The sequence below is a fragment of the Salvelinus namaycush genome, chromosome 3 (assembly GCF_016432855.1).
Source record: "Salvelinus namaycush isolate Seneca chromosome 3, SaNama_1.0, whole genome shotgun sequence".
Taxonomy (NCBI): Eukaryota; Metazoa; Chordata; class Actinopteri; order Salmoniformes; family Salmonidae; genus Salvelinus; species Salvelinus namaycush.
This window is the reverse complement of record NC_052309.1, coordinates 78,916,363-78,936,406: the sequence shown is the minus strand read 5'-3', so window position 1 is coordinate 78,936,406 and position 20,044 is coordinate 78,916,363. Positions and strand designations below refer to the sequence as shown.

At 44.4% G+C, this 20,044-nt stretch overlaps 1 protein-coding gene across 2 annotated transcripts; it reads right to left on the bottom strand.

Annotated features, from left to right (window-relative positions):
- Nucleotides 1–152: 152 nt before the first annotated feature.
- LOC120039714 (cAMP-dependent protein kinase catalytic subunit alpha) lies at nt 153–19,604 on the bottom strand. 2 transcript variants are annotated; one of them, XM_038985131.1, is made up of 10 exons: nt 18,975–19,604; nt 9,665–9,726; nt 8,997–9,125; nt 8,613–8,711; nt 7,140–7,222; nt 6,852–6,978; nt 5,701–5,796; nt 5,298–5,420; nt 3,716–3,880; nt 153–3,392 (listed from the first exon to the last, which is right to left on the bottom strand). In XM_038985131.1, exons 1-10 carry the CDS (start codon nt 19,018–19,020, stop codon nt 3,267–3,269), a joined length of 1,056 nt encoding a protein of 351 aa, XP_038841059.1. In that variant the 5' UTR covers nt 19,021–19,604; the 3' UTR covers nt 153–3,266. The 2 variants fall into 2 exon arrangements, with proteins under 2 accessions (XP_038841059.1, XP_038841053.1); XM_038985125.1 differs by lacking the exon at nt 18,975–19,604 and adding an exon at nt 11,509–11,896.
- Nucleotides 19,605–20,044: the final 440 nt, after the last annotated feature.

The window sequence follows — 20,044 nt, the reverse complement described above, 5'->3', positions numbered from 1 at the left end:
GTTGAAATCAGCTCCTTGCATTATTTGTTCATCATGGCATCCCCTCCACCAAGATGTTCCTACAAACAACCAGATGTACTGTACAAACAGCAATACATTTTCTGCCAACATACACACACAGTCTGTATAATCTACAAAATGTACTCATACAATTTTCATTTTAACAAGTAAAACTTTATTGGAATGATACATGTTGCAAAATATTACTTTATTTTTTTAAACATACTCTTTGTGTCCTAAGGGTATCCGTCAAGTTCTCCAGAAGGTAAGATAAGACTGTCAAAGGCAGATATACAGTATTGTTTCCCGGGGGGTACAATAGACTACACCATCACCGTACCCAAATCGGGAAGGAAAAAGATTCAAATGTTTGTTGAAAATACACTTAGAAAATATGAAAATTAAAGCAACGTTTTCTCCATGATGTAAAAAAATGGAGACGTTCAATATGAAGAGTATGTAAAACTAGAATGCTAACAAAGGCAATCAAACAGAGTGAAAAGATGAACACAGAAAAGCTGATGATAGGGTTATAATGATGCCGGGGGAGTGGGAGGCGGTCAGTAGAAACAGGAACAAACATTTCATAGACATGAGGTCATGGGTCAGGAAAGCCAAATTACATTTTTAAAAGCTGTCACATCAGTGGTTCATGGAGCTTATCCCGCCTCTAATTACTGAGTGACTTTTCCAGCACAAAACCTTAAATGTTTGCAGGACCAAATGTTAAAAATCTTTTTCTGAACACCAATTGACCAACTTTAGTCACAACTTAGGCTTTCATTATCACATTTCTTAAAAAAAATAAAAAAAAACATTTTAAATATAGACATGATTCGAGAAGTGGTGTGTGCTTCAAAGGGTCCTAGCAAGGCAGTGGAAGTTGACTGAATACCTGTAGCTGGCACTGACCCTCCCTTACTACTAATGATGCTTAGAAAGACCAGAGGGATGCAAAACAATGAAAGTATCAGTTGGTTGTGGTATATGAATGGATGCAAATCTCAAATAGTCATTAAAACATGTCATAGGTCTTGGACATCTTGCATTTGTTGTTTTTCGTCACATGCAAGAACCGTGATTTAAAATACATAACATTTCTTCATAGAGCACAAGTTTGGAAGTCTGTATCTCCACTCGATACGTTTATTTTCTTCTGTAAAGTAGCCTTCTTACCAGACCGCTCCAGACATTCAGCTGCAACCTCTAGGACGGCCAAAGAATCATTTTCAAAAATTTGATTGTGAACATTCGGTAGAAATAAGCCATACTACAATAGACTTAATGACAAAACTGATTGAAGGATAAATACTGTATATTATTCAACACAAGAAATGCATTTGCAAGAGGTGCACAAGGTGTGGTGCCTAATGAAGGCTGGTGGGGGTCCGAATCACAACATTTAGTGTTTACATAGGAAATTAATATAACCTTATTACCCTAAATAAAAGCTTGTGGGAAAACAAAACCTTGTTGAAAATCAACTAAACCATGTCAATGTGTTGCATCATCACACCTGTCTACAAACCAGCCATTGGTGAGATTTGGGCTGCGATTGTCTTGCATCTAAAAATATGACATTGCAAATAAAATAATCACAGGATAGCTTTTCAAAATCCATAAATCAGATTATTTTCCTTTTCATGAGAAATTTATAACAATTTGACAAATTTACATCCTGACTTCCAACAGTCATACATTGTGAGTGTCCATTTGAAGATGATGATTTCAGGGGATGTAGAAGTAAACAGGCCAGCAGCAGGTTGAACAGAGCTGGTGAATTAACATGATTAAATCAGCATTAACCGTTCACATCTAACTGAACGAAATGACAACATGATTTCTGGCAGATAAAAAGCAGGCCTTGATCCATCCTACAAAAGGGGCAGGTGAGAGTCAGTTTGAACAATTTCAGATACCTCACCACGACCAGAGCTTTACGTCCTTTCACATCTTTTCTTTTAAAAGTGATATTGTACAAAAATAACATGCATCATTTTGCTACTTTTTCCTGCGCATTAAAAACCACCACCTTCATAGTTAACTGACAAACATGTCTGCGTAAGCAATGTCCTTACTTTTGCGAATTTGGCAGAATTCATACTTGTTTGTTTATTTCTGAAATCTTCATTTCGGTTTCACAGCTAAGAGAATTTTGGAAAAAAGATGGATATTCACGTTTTTCTATAATATATCAACATACATGTATAAATGTGCTATGAGTTAAATAAACACTAGTCAGAGAAGAGTGTGTGATCATTATGTTAGTCACTGCTTTTTAACCCACCCTGCAATACTAACACACAAGCACAGATTGACTTGAGGACACAATGATCCTCAAAGGGTTTTAAAATGCTCTAATAAATTCAGTTGAAGAGGAAAAGACAGACTTAATTAACATTAGAAATGCTCATGTACACAATTTCACAGGTCCCGAAAAAAAAGGTAGTAAGACCTAAATGAAAAGAGATAAATCATTGTTTCTCTGATCAAAAAGTGGTCAGCACTGCTTGAACTGCAAGCGATGAGAGCATCCTCTGAAACCAATAATCATGCCACAACGAGCGGACAGAAGGCGTGTGCAGAGAGTGTCAAGCTTTCAACTAGAAAGGGCACAAGGGCTGATGCCACCAATAGCCAAAGCTCTGCACCAATGCTTTCGACACGGTTTTGCAACCAGTTGGCATTATGATAGGCACGTCTGTTGGACTTGGTATTGCTTGGACAGAGTCAGGATGGAGAGACAGAGGGGGGGGGGGGGGGGGGGGGGGGGGGGATTGGGGTAACAAGATAGGAGTGGGTGGACAATTACAAAACAACAATGAGATGCCCTCATTCATTGAGAAGCTTGTAAAGAGGACCCACTCAGGAGGAGCCTAGATTCAGTACCAGAACATCAATGCCTCAACCTGCCTGCAATGACTCAAAATGTGTCGCTACACCTCTGCCAAGAGACAAACCAACTGAAGAGAGGTGGTTAGCCCCTGCCCCTTCTACCCTTGCCATAAACACAAGAGGGAAAACAGGACATGGATAAGTAACAAGGTGAGAAACAATCAGAAAAGGCAACACTGCTGGCTCTTTCAGGTCTTTTCTCTCGTTCTTTTTCACTCGCTCTTCATTTGGGGGGTGGGGTTGTTACATTGTTGATGTCGTAATTACAAAATGCAAGTTAGCAGTCCAGCTTATCACCTCTCCTCCCATTTCCTTCTGTTCCCGCCTTTTCGCTCTACATCCCTGGCTCTTTCCGCTACTCCTGGTTGGGCCTAGAACTCGGCAAACTCCTTGCCACATTTCTCTGTGAAGGAGACTCGGATTTCCTCTTCCTCATAGTCGTCAAAGTTGCTGGTGTCACCGGGGCCTTTGCACTTGGGAATAAACGGTGCCTCCACCTGAAACAGAGAGAATACTCAGATTCTTGCTTCTGTAGCTTTCAGTGTCATTCCTCCTCAGTTTCTGACATATGCAGTTTGACAGTCACTGGTCACAGACATGTTATTAGTCAAGTGGACCACATTCCAACTCTGTAAGACTATGTGAGTAATTCATGTGTAACATGTCTCCAATCAAGACCAAGCCAAATGGCATTAGCTCTGAATCATACCCCTTAAGCCATCCCTCCCTTTCACCAAACCAATCTGTCGCAACCAAACCTGCCTCTCTCCAGTGGCTATACAGAGAACAATAGAAGAGCCATGGAAGCAGGCCTTCTCACCTTCCTCTGGTAAATGGCAATCCAGTCAGTGGTGGCGAACCACTTGTGGCCCTTGATGTCGTTGACTCCGTTGCGCAGGTTGCCGAAGCGCTTGGTCAGGTCCACCTGGAGCAGGTTCCTCAGCAGGTCCTTCAGGTCCGAGCTGAAGTGGGAGGGAAAGCGCACCTGGGGACAGAGACACGTCAAGGTTGTGTTCAGTAGAAAACAGAAAGGAACTATCTAAAGTAATCCGTTACAGAAATGTTAATTTCCCCTAACAAATATGACTCAGTTACAGAAGATCAGAGATTGCCCATAGACTCTGACAGGGCCTGTTTAGCCTTTCCCCCCTAATGATTAAGGTTAAGATTGGGGCTAGATAGGCTCAGATCTAGGAACAGCTTATGAGAAACTTCTTGAACAGGTATGTGGCTCACTGCAGAGAGAGGTCAGTGGGTCATGTGGACACCACAATATATTTACAGTGGGGCTGTGGAGTCATGATGATCTATGTAGAGGGGCATGGAACACAGGTCAGGAGAAGTGAGCTAGAACTCAGTCTAACAAAGTGTTGTGTATGTATGAAGACACCAAGGTCAGGGGTCAGAAGAGAGTAATGCTAATGTGAATATAGCAACAAAAGCAGGAAAGGCACAGGAGGACAATAACACGGTTTCCATCCAACCATTTAATGCAGATTAATTACCTGACACATGAAAAATAAAAGTCACAACCGGGATGATGGAAACAGGAAATGCTGGTACAATTTTATAGATGCAAACAGACAATTTGTTCGTTCGACATGGTGGGATCTTTTTGGGTCTCTAAAATGAATGTGAAATGGCAGTGGAAACGCCTTTATGCGCAAATATTGATATAATGACCATCATACTGAAGTAAACTTGGAGTCACGCAATGATATGTTGTGGTCCTCTCACTTCGACTCGGAAAAGCATGCAGGTTATTAAGCTGAAGATTAAATAAGTTATGAACTTCACAGGGTGGTGAAAGTAGAAGGTGATGAGCTTGATGCTCCTTTCCTATAAAATATTGAGGGTCTTATTCTGGTGACATGATGATCGATGCTTGGCTGCCGTTTGACCCCCAAATAATATTGCCCTTATCCATAATAATCTCATAATGTAGGTAGCCTACCTGCACTGTATCTGCGACCTGTTGTCTAGATCGCACATGCCCAGACCAGAGTGGACACATTCGCTATATAAACACAACAGTTTGTGACAAAACCATCAGTAGAGTTGATCATTTTGATGGAAACCCATTTAACATGTTTTTTTCCATTTCGGTACATGGGAATTGACCTCAAAAGTTACTATGTGCAGTACGTCATCACACACAGCCTTTTATTCACCACAAGTCTATTTGATAGAAACATCTCTGGTGGGAAAATGTGCATATTGTTTTATGCATATTTTAGAATACTCACATGAAAATCTGTTTCAAATTGGATGGAAACCTAGCTACAGACAGCTAATTAGTTTGGAGGTAAGTGACAATGAACTGCATTATCTGACTGGTACTGAAAGCAGACCTTAAAGGAAGAGTGTAATCTGGGTTTCTGTCCGATGTACTCTGTACTCACCTTCCCCGATACAATCTTCTCATAGATCTGAATGGGCTGGTCAGCGAAGAAGGGAGGATAGCCAGCAGCCATCTCATAAATCAGCACGCCCAGAGCCCACCAGTCCACCGCCTTATTATAACCCTGAAGTGGGGGGGGGGGGGGGGGGGGGTAGAGAGAAAGAGGAGTGTTAGAGTCCCAGGGAAAGAGGCACAACTAAGCACAAAAAGGAAGAATGGAACATGTCATACATAGGCTCTTCTCTAGTCAGCGGTTGTAATCATGGTCAGAGTTGTTTGTGAGTGGCTGTAGTGACAATCTTTGCTGCGTCATGGTGATGATCCCTATGTTGTGGTAAAAACCCCAGTGTTGTTATGGATACGAGGTGTGACGGCAGGCTGGGGGTTTGGTGGTGACCACTCACTTTGCTAAGGATGATTTCGGGGGCCAGGTACTCCGGAGTGCCACACAGCGTCCAGGTCCGGCCCTTCACTCGCTTTGCAAAACCAAAATCTGTTACCTGGGAGGAACACAGAGGTGTCTCAGCAATGACAATCAACAGTTCAGTTCTGACATTCGCTTAAAGTTATAATTCCAGGATTTTGGCAATGATGCCCTTTATCTACTTTCCCAGATTCAGATGAACTTGTGGATACCATTTTTATGTTTCTGTGTCCAGTATGAAGGAAGTTAGAGGTAGTTTTGCGAGCCAATCCTAACTAGCTTTAGCATAATCACTGGAAGTCTATGGTATCAGCTAGCATGTGATCCCTTTAACACTTGAACCGCCTGGCCTTTCAGCCTACCAGCAGCCGCTAGAGAACGTTGCCGTGCGTTCCCTTTAGCATATGTATTAGATGCATATCAACCCACAAGGTGTAGCAAACAATAAGCACAAAATAAAATGTAAGAGAATTGTATCAACCTGCAAGGCACAGTCAAATTATTAACATGGGCGTCAATGCTGATAAATAAGCTTAACAAACTCATTACACTATTGTTGTTCTAGATTAAAATCAACTTCTTCACCCTTATCATTCAGTTAGGCCTCATTTAAATTAGATTGTGAAGTAACTTGCACAATTCTCACCCATTCCATTGATTTGTCATTCATTCAGTGGGTTGGCATCGTTTGCTTCCTTGGATAGAGTCAAGGATTTGTTTGGCATTTTTCTAAAGGCCTAGTGCAACACGTAGCGTGTTTTCGTTTCCCTTAAAATACATTAGTAATAGAGTTCTAGTAAATAAATCAGTCCCATAACGGCATCTTTTACAAAGTAAAACGTAAAAGAGAATGGTATCAACCAGCAAGGCGCGCAGTTAAATGATTTGCTTCTGATAAATAGGCATCAACTCATCATAAAACTATTGTCTTTTTAAATTAAATCAACCTCCTTATCATTCAGTTTGGCCTAATTTAAATTACATTGTGTACTACGGTTTATTTACTTAAGAGCATTTACAAAATCAGGGCATGTATAATGCATTTCATGTGAGTATGTACCACCCATGCTTGTCCTGCATCAGTCCTACCTGTATAGCTAGCTAGCCATTTGACTACATGTGTGTTCTCACCTGTATGTATCCCTGGTTGTCAATGAGCAGGTTCTCTGGTTTCAGGTCTCGGTAGATAAGGTCCAGTGAGTGAAGGTATTCAAAGGTCAGAACAATTTGGGCGGCGTAGAAGCGGGCGTGGGGCTCACTGCAGGCAGAGAGAGCGAGAGGTCAGAGGGTAACGTGGACACAACAATATATTAACTAGGAGGCTGTTATGGAGTCATGGTCTATGGAAAATGGGGAGGGTTAACTACTGTAGCTATTTGGTTATATTTCCAACAGTGGGAGACAGGTAAACAGACTCACCTGAACCTGCCAATTCTCCTTAAATGTGAGAACATCTCACCACCAGGGACATACTCCATCACCATATACAGGTTAGTGTTGTCCTAGAGAGAGAGAAATATTTCACACAGTTGAGTTGTGAACCTCACCTTCACACACAAACTTGGAAGTATGTTCACACACACCAGGGTTCCCGTTATGAAAATGTGGCGCCGGACATTTGACCGCATTTAAAATTGACCAGACACATTTGCATTGGGAGCATAACCTGATCAGGGGGTCCACCCACAGTGCTCAGAATGACAGAAATCACATTTAGATTATGGTAATGAATCATAACAGAACATGCAAGTCCAGGATGCAATGAGGTGTCCTTACGCACACTTTGAAGATGTTAAATTAACTGTCCACATGTAATTTTCCTCTGCCAACAAGACCAGTAACAAATAGTAAAATCACTAGCCTATGCACAGGCGGAGCGTGAGTTTAAACTTTGGGGAAGCACATATTCACCATAAAAAATTGCACCTTTATAATAAAGCATTCCATGCATCTTCGCATTTGCAGACTTATGTAAGATAGCCTACTATTTGTAATGTGATGAGCATATTGGATAGTCATAATTTAGGCTAATAATATAACAGTCAAATGTTCACAAAAAAAGACAGTTGGATGCATGGCTGTGGATGCATGGCTGTGGATGCATGGCTTTTCAATGACAGTGGCAACCCAAATTGCACACGCTGCCTTTCCTTCCGACTATGGGCAATTCAATTTAAAACAATCCACAACTTATTTTATGTTTTTAAAGCTAGGGGAAGCTAATGTTCCTCTGTGGCCAATTCATGCTTTAGTAGCCTCATTTGAATGATTGTATTAATTTATTTCTCTATAGACAGAATCATGCCTCATAATATGTATTAAAACATTTCAAATATTAAAATAGCTACAGGTTCTCAAAATGCAAACTACAATTTAAACACGCTGATGAAGCCTGCCTTCCATGCATTTGAATGGTGAACAGGAAGCACACTTCAATTACCAGTTGAGGAACAAAAATATTAGCTATTTTTAATCATGGCCCATTAACTATTTTTAACACACAATTTAGAATTATTGCGCAATGATTGGGCTTATAAAAGCGCTGTCTGACAGATTTTCCTCTCAAAGGTTCTGTATCGGTGTGTGATGAGACATAATGAATATACACACACACGTGCCAATTTAATTCCACAAAATGATGCAAATTAACACATACCGATAATCATCGGTCAAACGTATTCACATCAACTGGTACATCCATCATTGAATAGGCTAAGAAAAAAAATCATTTGCAAAAGGTATTTTTTTCCTCACAGGCCATTAAACAGTGCCAATATTTTTTCTCACCTTTAATATATAAAAAATAAAATACATCCAAAAGCTGGCTATTACCGGCTAACGGAAACCCTGACACACACGAACGCATGCACCCACACACGCGTCCAGCAGTACCTTGAAAGAGTGCTCCAACCGCACCAGGAAGGGGAAGCTGACGGCCTGCAGGATGCGTTTCTCATTCAGCGTGTGTTCTATCTGCTTCAGCTTCACCACCTGAGGGGAACAAAGCAGGACACCTTGTTAAGCAAGGAGAGCCCCCTACATCTCTGACTAATGGGCTGAGAGACAGTAACAGCACCAGGGTTGAGGGGGTCAATTCCATTTCACATAAATCAACTCATGAGATTAATATAAATGTGTATTTATTAATAGAAAAATATCTACATGCACTGTAAAAGAGGACTTGGAGTCAATTCACTAACTGAATTTGAATGAAATCAAACCCAGCTCTGAAAACCATACAATGTACAACTGACTCCCTAGACCACATTACCATACCTTCTGTTTGTCAAGTATCTTCATGGCAAAATGCTGGCCCGACTCTTTGTGCTTGACCAGCATGACTCGACCAAACGAGCCCGTGCCCAGGGTCTTCAGACGGTCAAAGCCATCCAAGGCCGCAGTGTTCTGGAGAGGAGAGCATGTCAGTTAGAACAGGGAAACAAGCCCAACACCCGCCAGAATGCCTATCAGGGTGCCAGAGTCAGGTCGAGTAGCAACACTGGACTCAAACTACCCATCAAACTGTCCTGTCAAAAACAGCAAAAGCAGGATATGATACGGATTCTGAGGCATTCAAAAAGTGCAATGCGTCAGGCAACTGTTAGTCCTGCCAGTGCCACACATATTGCAGCAAAGGTATGAGTCATTCTTACAATAGCAAATTAAACTTGTGTTAAGCTAAAAGAAAAAGGAGGGAAAGTGTTATGCTAAATGCTGCACATAATCAGTAAAGATGTCATTCTATGTAGACCAGGCTCATTTATTGTGTATGCCCCAAAGCATTAAAAAAAATGAAACGTTCCAACAAATGTGATTCTAGTTAGAGCCAGCAGAGGGCCCACTTCCCTTCTCTCATCCAGGCGTGACTGACACTGGGCTGGTATGCTGGGGTCTTTCTGAGCGTGTGCAGGCCTGTCATTCATTCCCACACTTCCCTAACTCACCTGTGCTGGATTCTCCCATTTCTTGAGGAAATCCTCTTTGGCTTTGGCAAGAAACTCCTTCACTGTAACAGAGCAAACAGATGGTTTAGCACCTACCCTACTTCATGACACACTGATTCCAGACACATTTAGATGAGAACGAGGATGTTGTGAGAGAGTTCAGCAGAGGTTCACGTCTAGAACCACTGACCAGCGCTATAATAATAAGACTTCTCTGTAAGGCTAAATTGTGATATTTAGGAGATGAACTTGAGCGTGTTAGAATGAGTCTTGTGTGTACCTTACCTGTGGCACAAGTACATCCTACGTGTAGCCTAGCCCAAGGCTGTCCATCTCCCTCACTCTGGCCACACAGACAGGGCTTATTTCCACTGATGTTGAAGCCAAATTGACTGAGCTCATGTTATCTAATACTTCCTCCTCCAGCCATGTCAGAACGGGAGCAGAGAGCCAATCAATACAGGCAGTCTATGTGAATGTATTCTGTGTGAACGCATTACTGTCTCTGTGCCAGTGTATGTGGGTGAGATTTTATCCACTCCAAAGTGACTTATCATAACCTTTATACAGTCGCACACTCTAGCTCTAACGCACGCATGCACACAGACACGGCATCACATGCAGAAGTGCAGCACATCTCTTCTCATCTTTATTGGGCTGATCACTGTGTGCTTTGTGGGAACATGTAGATACCAGCCCTTCCTCATTAATCCCTGCTCATATCTATCTATGCCTCAACACTGAGGACACTGGCTTGCTGCTACTATTAAGTTAGCACCAGTACCACTCAACACTGGGGACAATGGCTGGCAGGCTGCTACTAGTAAGCAGTACTATTAATACTACTATAGGAGACAGAGGGCTGAGGGGAGGGGAGGAGAATATGTACACTACAGTAAATCGATGGGTTTGTCAGAGGAAAGCTGAACATTTACATCTGTCACCCTCTTAAACCAGTATGCAATTCCCTTTAAATTAAAAGATTAAACAGATCTCAAATCTTCTGTGTCAATTTATGGCTCATACTTGGATAGCCTAATACACCATCTCATCTGGAGAAAGCCACGCAATCCTTACATTCCATAAACATTTTTGTTCTGGTGAGCTACGTGCTTGTCCCTTTCATAGTAAAAACACTTAATTTGTAATATATTGTAAGAAATGGAATTCGTAACATATCATACAAAATGGATGACATTGTACACAATTGTTGGGGAACCATTTTGGCTCGTGAGAACAACTTTCAAAACTACTGGATGAAATTATACAAAACCTCGGTAGCATCACTAAGTCAAAACCTCAAAGCCATACAAACCCTTGTGATCAACACTAATATCTCCTCAGTGGTTCTGCTTTTCTCCATTCACAAAGGGGCTATAAACACACACCTCCCCACCCCTCTAGCAGCTCTATAACAGCTCTCTCTGGAGAACAACTCCAACAGAAGAGGAAGGCCAGAGAGCAGCACTGACCAAAGTTCATATAAACATCACTACAACCATGTTGCTCCCATGCCAGAGCCATTGAGAAGAAAAGCAGACTAGTCTCCTGGGAGAATACATTACCCAGTCACTTTGTTCCTTTATTCCCAGCTAAGTAAACCCCAACAGAGTCTACCATAGAAGACACCCCTTCCATACTGTAGGCCTACAGCCAGAACTAAGGAGGGAAGTTACATCTAGCTATCAAACAGCTCAACAGTCAATTCCACTTGGGCCATTGTTGGTGTGACTTGATCTAGTCCAGCCTTTTTGTTTGCGAGGCTTGGCTGCCACGAATACCATCTGATGGGTGGAAGATGATTCCTAGTCCTAGACTGCCTCTCCACTGCCACCCTCCCTTACCATCAGGGATCCCTATGGGCATCTCTGGTGCTGCAACCGCAGCCTCTGCAGCCCCGGAGACAGAGGTGGACCCAGACTCCCTCTTCCTGCTACCATGCCTCCTGGAGCTCTTCCTGTGGCTGTCTGAGCCTGACATCAGCCCTGTCACTTCTACGCCGCGACGTGCCTCTTCTTCCTCGTTCCTCCTCACAGTGGTTGGCTCATCGCTCCTTCTCCCACTACGTTCACGTCCAGAAACCCAGACAACCTTCAACCTCCTTGGTTTCTTCTCTCACCTTCTACATTCACTTTCCAGTTTCATCTGTCTGTCGTGTCCTGGCATAGAGCAGAGCTCACTCAGCAGCCAGAGCCCCTGGAAGTCCAGAGCCAAACAAAGCCCACAGTGCTGTGCTCTCGTTACAACAACTCACATAGATCAATTGGACCTGTGCTCCGTTTGTATCTATATTTATTCTGCACACAGTTCTACCTCCTGCTCCCTATCCTGTAAACACACACAGTTCTACCTCCTGCTCCTTATCCTGTAAACACACAGATCAACAGAGGGGCCTGGTCACCAGGGGGAGGGGCATCACCACAGCCAGGGGTTATATTTATGAAGCCCAGAGGGGAATTCTCCTATGGAAAAAAAAAAGTCATGACAGTCCTCTGCTCTATCAAACCAGGAGATCAACCTGAATTCCTGGCCCCATCAATATTACTCTCATCAACACAACCCATCAGTAGACCAAGGGTTTTCCCTGCTCAGATCATGTGATCAGGAAAACCTCCTAAGTACCCAGGTGAGATGCCACAGCAGGACAGTGTGAAACCATTTCAGATGTTTCCAAAGAGGAGCTTTTCTAAAGAAAAACCACAGCAGTCACAAACCAACCACAGCAGTCACAAACCAACCACAGCAGTCACAAACCAACCACAGCAGTCACAAACCAACCACAGCTAAAACACATCCCCTCTAGTGCCCAATGCAACTCACACACCACTGTGCCCCTGCGTCCAGGATCGATGTCCCGATCAATCCCATCTCTCCCCTGGGCTTGGCTGGGACCCTGTGACGCAGGCACAGGGGGTTAGATTGGGGCGCGCTGACCGATATTTCACTCTGGAGCCCGCCAAACCACATCAGACCTCATTTATAGAGCACACAGCCCGCAGGCAACGCATTAGAGACAGTGGACGAGTGGAGCTGCACATAGACGTGGGGGAGGGGGGTGATACAGAAAGCCACACTGTTGGGGGGGGGGGGGGGGGGGAATATATATATATAGTGAGAGAGAGGAAGCGAAAGAGAGCGAGGATGCAGAGAGACATCTGTTGGGTGTGAGAGAGTCCAGAGGAAATAAGTGATAGGTCCACAACCCAGCCACTTCAGACCTCAGTCCTTACAGTCCTCGTGGTTTGCTTCTCTGGCCACTGTACTGTCAGGTACTTAGGTTCAGTCAGCACTTGGAGTTACTAGAGGTGAGAGTGACTGGGCATTCTTACAAGAGTATCTGAGCATGCCCAGAAGAACAAAGTGCCTTTAAAAAGAGAGTCAAGAAGTGCTGTGCTATACAAATATCAGCCTGGCCCTGTTATGCAAGCCAGTGTAAACCACCCCGCCAGCCACACACATTTATAGCCACAGTGAAAGCTCCACATTGACAGTGTAGCGTCACAGGGCCAAATGCATGTCATATAGAGAGGGACTAATTACTGAGCAGTACCCACACAGAGGGACTGTAGACAACGATGGAATGACATGTTCAGATATGCAAACCCAGATTGAAGGAAGCTAGGGTGAGAGTCAGACATCTTGTCCCCGAGACAGACACGTGGCCCAGAGCCCATATAGAGGGAACCCCGCTGGACAGACACACTGACAGGTTTCCTGGGAGACAGACAAAGGCTTCCCTGTAACTTTGTGACGCAGCCGACACCAGGCAACAGAACAAACATGAGGTGCTGAATCAAAAAGAGCTTTGTGTGTGTGTGGGCCACACAACATCAGTCCAAAACAACAAACCTAGCCAAAAACCAAAGCTAATCAAATCAAGTCTACTTTCATAAAACCTGGACCAAAGCATAGTCATCCTGCCCAACACACACAGCTATGTCTTACTATACATGTGATGACTTTTTGGGGACAAAAAAAATAGATTCCCATTCAAAATACTATTTTCCCTAAACCTAATTCTAACCCCAAAATTGCCTTTTTACAAGTGAGAATCAGCAAAATGTCCACACTTCTGAATTTGAGTTGGTTTAGCATTTTTGTGAGAACCTGCCCCCCTCAAGCCACACCAACCAATCACTCCCCTCCCTTGTGGGTGTCGTGGGAACAGGCTCCGCCCCCTTGCTCCAGTCAAGTCAGTTCAGTTCAGTCAGTCACTCACTCCAGCAGTGGGCCTCTGGCTCCTCCTGTGGCTGGCAGTGTCTGCCCTCCCCACCGCTGGTGTTTCCCAGACAGGGCCCAGCGCGCTGGAACAGCCTCCCCGCCAGCCTGTGCAGCACCGACATGGCACCGGCCTAGGACCTGTAGCAACTAGCAAGGAAAAGGTGTCCTTCAGAGAGGAGCCCTGAACTTCGAGACAAGTGGAGCACCACCGACCCTTGGAGGATTCTGTATAGGAGGTTGGATATCTGACTAGACTTGAAGCTGTCCTGCCATGTTATGAAGGTAGAGACAAAGCCTGACACTGTGCAGCAATGAGTCCAAAGGCTCCTCCACTTCCTGCCTGACCTCATACACTGTCCACCCTGCTCCTTCCTGTGGGCCCTGGCACAGCTCTCCACAGCAACGCCTCCGCTCTGTCCGTCTATCAGGGAAGAGAGGGCAGGCCGGGCTGAGAGACAGGGTCCACCTGAACCGGACCTTAAGCCTCACTGTCCTCTATAGTCTCGTCTCTCAGAGCGGGCTGCATGTTGTCCTTATCCTCTGGTTGTCTAGTTGAAAATAGCTGCCCTGCCGTGGTGGGCGCAAGCGTCTGAACCCCCGGTCTGCACCTGTCTCTGGGGATCAGGGCGGGCCAATAGCGAGGCCATCCAGGCAGATAAGGATGTCAAGCGTGGCATGTGGACAAACCTCTGACGGCCCTGGGACCTCCTCTGCCCCCGCCCAGGGGTCAGATCTTAGCAGTGTGCAGCTCTCCGCTAATCCCTCCATTAATACTACATCAATACCATTTAAAAACAACGCTGTGTGCTTAGACAACTGAGAGGCGGTGAAGCTGTGATCTCTGGGCGGCCTCGTTTCAGTGGGACACAGACCCAAAGACAAGAGTTAATGCTACCAGGCTGGTCCACTCTTCACATGTATGCTCTACAAGCAGCCGAGGCTCATTTCACAGATACCCGTTCCAACCAAGTGCCTGCCAATGTAACAGCTAGTGTTATGGATGCATTGCCTACACAACACTGTTTTTCCAAACCTGCTCCGGGACTGCCACTCCTCTACTTGTAAACAGAAATACATTTAATGGAGTTTGGATGGGATGCTGCATTGCATTCACCCTCCATGGAAAAGCTCTATTAGAGAAGGTGGTTCATTTCCATAGCGATACTGAACATTTAATTTACAGAGGATTAAAAGACCAGGATATCAATGAGGGGGGAGACAGTCACCACTTATAGAGAAGCAGAGAGACAGTGGAACAGATAAGACCCTAGCCAGGGAGGAAAAGGGAAGCAGCGGGGAAACAAATGGATGGCACCGACTAAAAGCTGCGCAGAGCAGCTTGAGAGGGAGTCGCGACCCAGAGATGGGCAGGACAGCACACAGAGTGTTCTTGTTCTAAATGCTGTTCATCACATGATGTTCAAGAGACTCCTCAGCATCACGGTTCAGCCTGGAGAGGATCACACCACCCGCATCATATGACCCCGCCCCTGTGCCTTCAGTGTCCCACCACACCCTCCTCTCTCCTTCAGTCAAGTACAGTGTGGGATTCAAGGCTGATGACCACTACTGTGTTTACATTGGGGTTCCCCCGAGTAACATCCATTATATAAACAGTCAGACATCTGGCAAAGTTTGGCTTCTTAAAGTTGTATAGGCTGGGGCAGGGATAAACACTGAAATCCCAAAAAAGAAGACCATAACAAGGACTATTCTGTCCTCTATTCCAAACTAGGCTGACTATTTCTCCTGAAAACCTGCATCCAAAACGGACATCTGCAGTGTGTTTAAGTCCTATTCATAGCGATTTACACTGAAAGTAGAGGATCTTCCCCCTGCTACCTGACAGGTGTGCCTCTGTATTGGCACCGATTGGCCTAGATCAGGGAAGGGCAACTGGCAGCCTGTGATCAATTTCCCCCAAACAATTTTTTAATAATATATAATATTTTGGGGAGGGGGGACTCAGACAGGGTCTGAACTTACTTTTGAGCGTTAGAATCAAAATGTTATTTGTCACATGCTTCGTAAACAAACGGTGTAGACTAAAGGTGTCTGCATGCTTCCCAGCTGAAACAGTTCGGAAGAGTTTGTGCATATATTATGACGACATTGTTTTTGGACTTCGGAGAAGGTTTTTCCCGGCTGTTCGGGCCCACAACATTTTTTCTGGAAGCAAGCAGAGTTCAGAGCCCCGTCCATCGGTGATTAATCAACAGTAAGGACTCTTCAATACAGTATTTTTCATTCAACGAAAGAACTCCTTTTTCATGCAATTTTTTTTATTACAAAAACACTGCACCAAACATCTTAGTTAGATGACTAAGATCTTCTGCAAAAACATCAACATTTGACAGAATTCTTGAAATTATCTTAGATAATTATAATTGAGAAAGTGTATATTGGCTACGGCGTCTCAAAAAGGACAAATAGTACTATTGCCACATTTCTCATTTTTCAAGCAAAGGTCTTCAGGGAATATGCAAGCATCCTCGTTCGGCTAGGCGCCAGCCGAACAGAAGCGTGCTGGTGCCTTAACAGTGAAACGCTTACTTACAGGCCCTTCCCAACAATGCAGTGAAAAATATAGATAAAATAATAACAAAGAATAAATACAGTGAGTAAGGATAACTCGGTATTGGTACCCCGTGTATATAGCCGAGTCAATGTATAGGTAGGGGTAAAGTAGCCAGGTAGCCTTGTGGTTAGAGTGCTGGGCCAGTAACCGAAAGGTTGCTAGATCGAATCCTCGAGCTGACAAGGTAAAAATCTGTCGTTCTGCCCCTGAACAAGGCATTTAACCCACTCCTTTTTTAGGATCTGAGGGCGCATGCCAAACCTTTTCTGCCTCCTGTAGGGGGAAGAGGCTTTGTTGTGCGTTCTTAACAGTGTTGGTGTGTGTGGACCATGTTAATTCCTTAGTGACGTGGACACCAGGAACTTGAAGCGCTTGGCCTGCTCCACTACAGCCAGGTCGATGTGGAAGTGTTCGGCCCTTCGTTTCCTGTGGTCCACAATCAGCTCCTTTGTTTTTCTGGCGCTAAGGAAGAGGCTGTTGTCCTGGAACCACACTGCCAGGCCACTGACCTCGCTAAAGGCGGTCTCATCGTTGACTGCGATCAGGCCTACCACCATTGTCTCATCAGAAAACGTAATGAAGATGTTGGGAGTCATGCACGGCCACGCAGTCGTGGGTGAACAGGGAGTACGGGATGGGAGTAAGCACGCACCACCGAGGGGCCCCCATGTAGAGGGTTTGTGTGGTGGCTGTGTTGTTGCCTAACCTCACCATCTGGGAGCGGTCTATCAGGAAGTCCAGGATCCAGTTGACGATGGACTTGTTCAGTTCCAGGTTCCAGCGCTTAGTGATGAGCTTGGAAGGCACTATGATGTTCAACAATGAGCTGTAGTCAATGAAAAGCATAGGTGTGTTCCTCTTGTCCAGGCGGGAAAGGGCAGTGTGAAGAGCAATAGAGATTGCGTTATCTGTGGATCTGTTGGGGAAGTATGCGAACTGGAGTGGGTCCAGGGTGTCTGGGATGATGGTGTTGCTGTGCGCCAAGCCATTCAAAGCATTTCATGGCTACAGATGTGAGTGCTACGGGGCGATAGTCATTTAGACAGATTACCTTGGCGTTCTCGGGCACAGAGACTATGACGGTATTACAGACGGTATTACAGAGAGCGAGATCACACAGTCATCCAGAACTGCTGGTGCTCTCATGCATGTTTCAATGGTGTTTGCCTCGAAGCATTTAGCTGGTCTGGTAGGCTCGTGTCACTGGGCAACTTGTGGCTGAGTTACCCTTTGTAATCTGTGATAGTTTGCAAGCCCTGCCACATCCGACGAGCATCAGAGCTGGCATAGTATTATTTGATCTTAGTCCTGTATTGACGCTTTGCCTGTTTGATACCTCGTCAGAGGTCATAGCGGGATATCGCATAAACGTCCGGATTAGTGTCCCGCTCCTTGAAAGCCGCAACTCTAGCCTTTAGCACAATAGTAGAATACACAAGGTGCAATTGCAAAATGTGGTTGTTCATCAGCAGTTTTTCTTATGTCAGCTAACATTTTTTAGGTTGGTAAGTTAGCGGTAAACTATCTAAACTTGTTGTAATCAAGGTTGAATTACCGACCGGAGTGGCCCCATCGATTTTGTTAGTCACTCAGTCATACATTAAAAACATTTCTCTCGACCTTATGGCAAAATGTGTAGTACTGTTGGAAATTACCTGTAAACCTGCAACAGTTTCTATACGTCCCATGACAAAATGTGTAGAACTCCAGGAAATTAACTCTTATAACTTAAATTTAGCTTAGGGCCCCAAAAGGCTTTAGCTTAGGGCCCCCAAAAGGCATTCTTTGGAGCCTAGGCCTCTGACTGCAAGTGTGGGTATCGATGTAGTTACGCAGACCCTCAAGCAACTGCGGCCCCAAATGAGTTCAAATTTGTTGTGGCCCCCACCCCCATCAAAGTTTCCCATCCCTGGCCTAGATAAAGATGCAGTACTACCAAACATACAGGTGAAAAAGCAGTGTAGTAGTCAATTCAGTTGGAGTTTCACATCAAACTCAGTATTGACAGTCCTGCAGATAACTATCAACTGTTGTACATGACCCCCAGGTATGACAGGTGGAAGCCTAGGCCTAGCATTTGTTGTGAAAATAGGGTGCAGTAGGTAGATATGTGTAGTGGTAATTGGCTGACATGGGCGTGTGTCAAGTTGCCCGTCTGGTTTTGGGGGGTTTCCTGGCTACAACCAGACTAACCTTTTGGAAATTCAAGATAAAGGCTTTACCTTTGTCAATAGCTATATAATCATATAAGCGCACAATCTTATCAACAAGAGGCCAAAGTGAAGAGGAGGGTCTGGGGCGCGTACAATTTACCATACAAGCTTACAAGGCTGGAGATTGGAAAGAATACATACATGTAATGACTAGGTCACAAGAGGATCTTGAATGCATATTGTATATTACTTTCATCCCTCCTGTGTAGAAATGCAGACATGTAACAAACCTTAGTTACTATTAGTTGTCAAGCAGCTAGTACTACTAAGTCACTAGTAGGAAGCAAAGTAAACTCACCACTTTCCATCTCGTTGCCCTTCTTGGCGGTGGGCGCGTTGCCCATGATTGCAGGCCGATAGGGATCCCTTGGATCTGGGTTACTTTTGAGTTTTCACGAGCCTTTTGAGTTCTGTATTTGAGGAAGCTGGCTACTAGCTGGCTGTTATCATGGCTAACTAGCCAACAGCGAGGTGTCAATTGTACTCCGCTACTACTTTCCCTTTATCTGGGGTTGGGGGTAAACTAGCTAGCTGCACAGGCTAGCTAGCTGGCCAGCCAATGGCTAGCCAACGACCTAGCTAGCTAGCCGGTTTTCCTCTATTTCGGTAGCGAATGTTGCCTAGTTCTCCCTGGTACAATCAAGAACGTCGAACCGGTTCGGCGCGCCTTGCTGGCTCGCTAGCTATCGTCACCTTCCTATCTATCTATGTCACTTGCAGACCCCACTAAAGGCCCTTGACTTTCCAATGTATTCCGACACAAAAACCTTATATATTCACTTTTCCAAGTAATTATTATTGCAAATCGATAGCAGCCCCTCCCTTTCCTTGAGCTCAGTTCCGATGATTTCTCAGGTTTCAGATCCGATCAGCTGTGGCTTACTTGCCAAAATCAACAGCCCTCCATTAATCCTCAGACTACAGAGACGAACTCTTGCTTCAGAGATCCACCCCCTGAATATATCTCATTGGCCAATACTTATGTGACAGACAGTACGAGACAACTGTTGATTGGATATGCATCAGTAAATCTAATCGTTGTGATGTTGTGATTTGTCTATTGGTATCTGTCAAATTGTCTTTTTTTAGCCCGCCTTCTCAGACCAGCTAATAACGGCATCTATTATTTTCCTCTAGTTTGCCAAATGGTTAGTTTTTCCTTGCTGATTTTGGTTAACTCAATGGTCGAGAAATACAGGTATGATTCACCTCTTCCAAAAGTTCGTCTTATTCGTGCATAATAAAGTATTATCGAAATGCAAGGCCTGTAGCAAACTGGCCCTATACCGACCCCTCCCGCCCGAATAATCCGTGATTGGCTGTGTGACGTCAAGACGGGCTATTTTTAGAAAGTTGGTTAGAATGTAA

Coding starts and splice junctions, on each gene's coding strand:
- LOC120039714 (XM_038985125.1), bottom strand. CDS start 11,644: ATGTCAGGCTCAGACAGCCACAGGAAGAGCTCCAGGAGGCATGGTAGC. Junction 9,727..11,508: donor GCCCATAGGGATCCCTGATG/GTAAGGGAGGGT, acceptor GCTCTGTTACAG/TGAAGGAGTTTCTTGCCAAA. Junction 5,797..6,851: donor ACAACCAGGGATACATACAG/GTGAGAACACAC, acceptor TGTTCCTCCCAG/GTAACAGATTTTGGTTTTGC.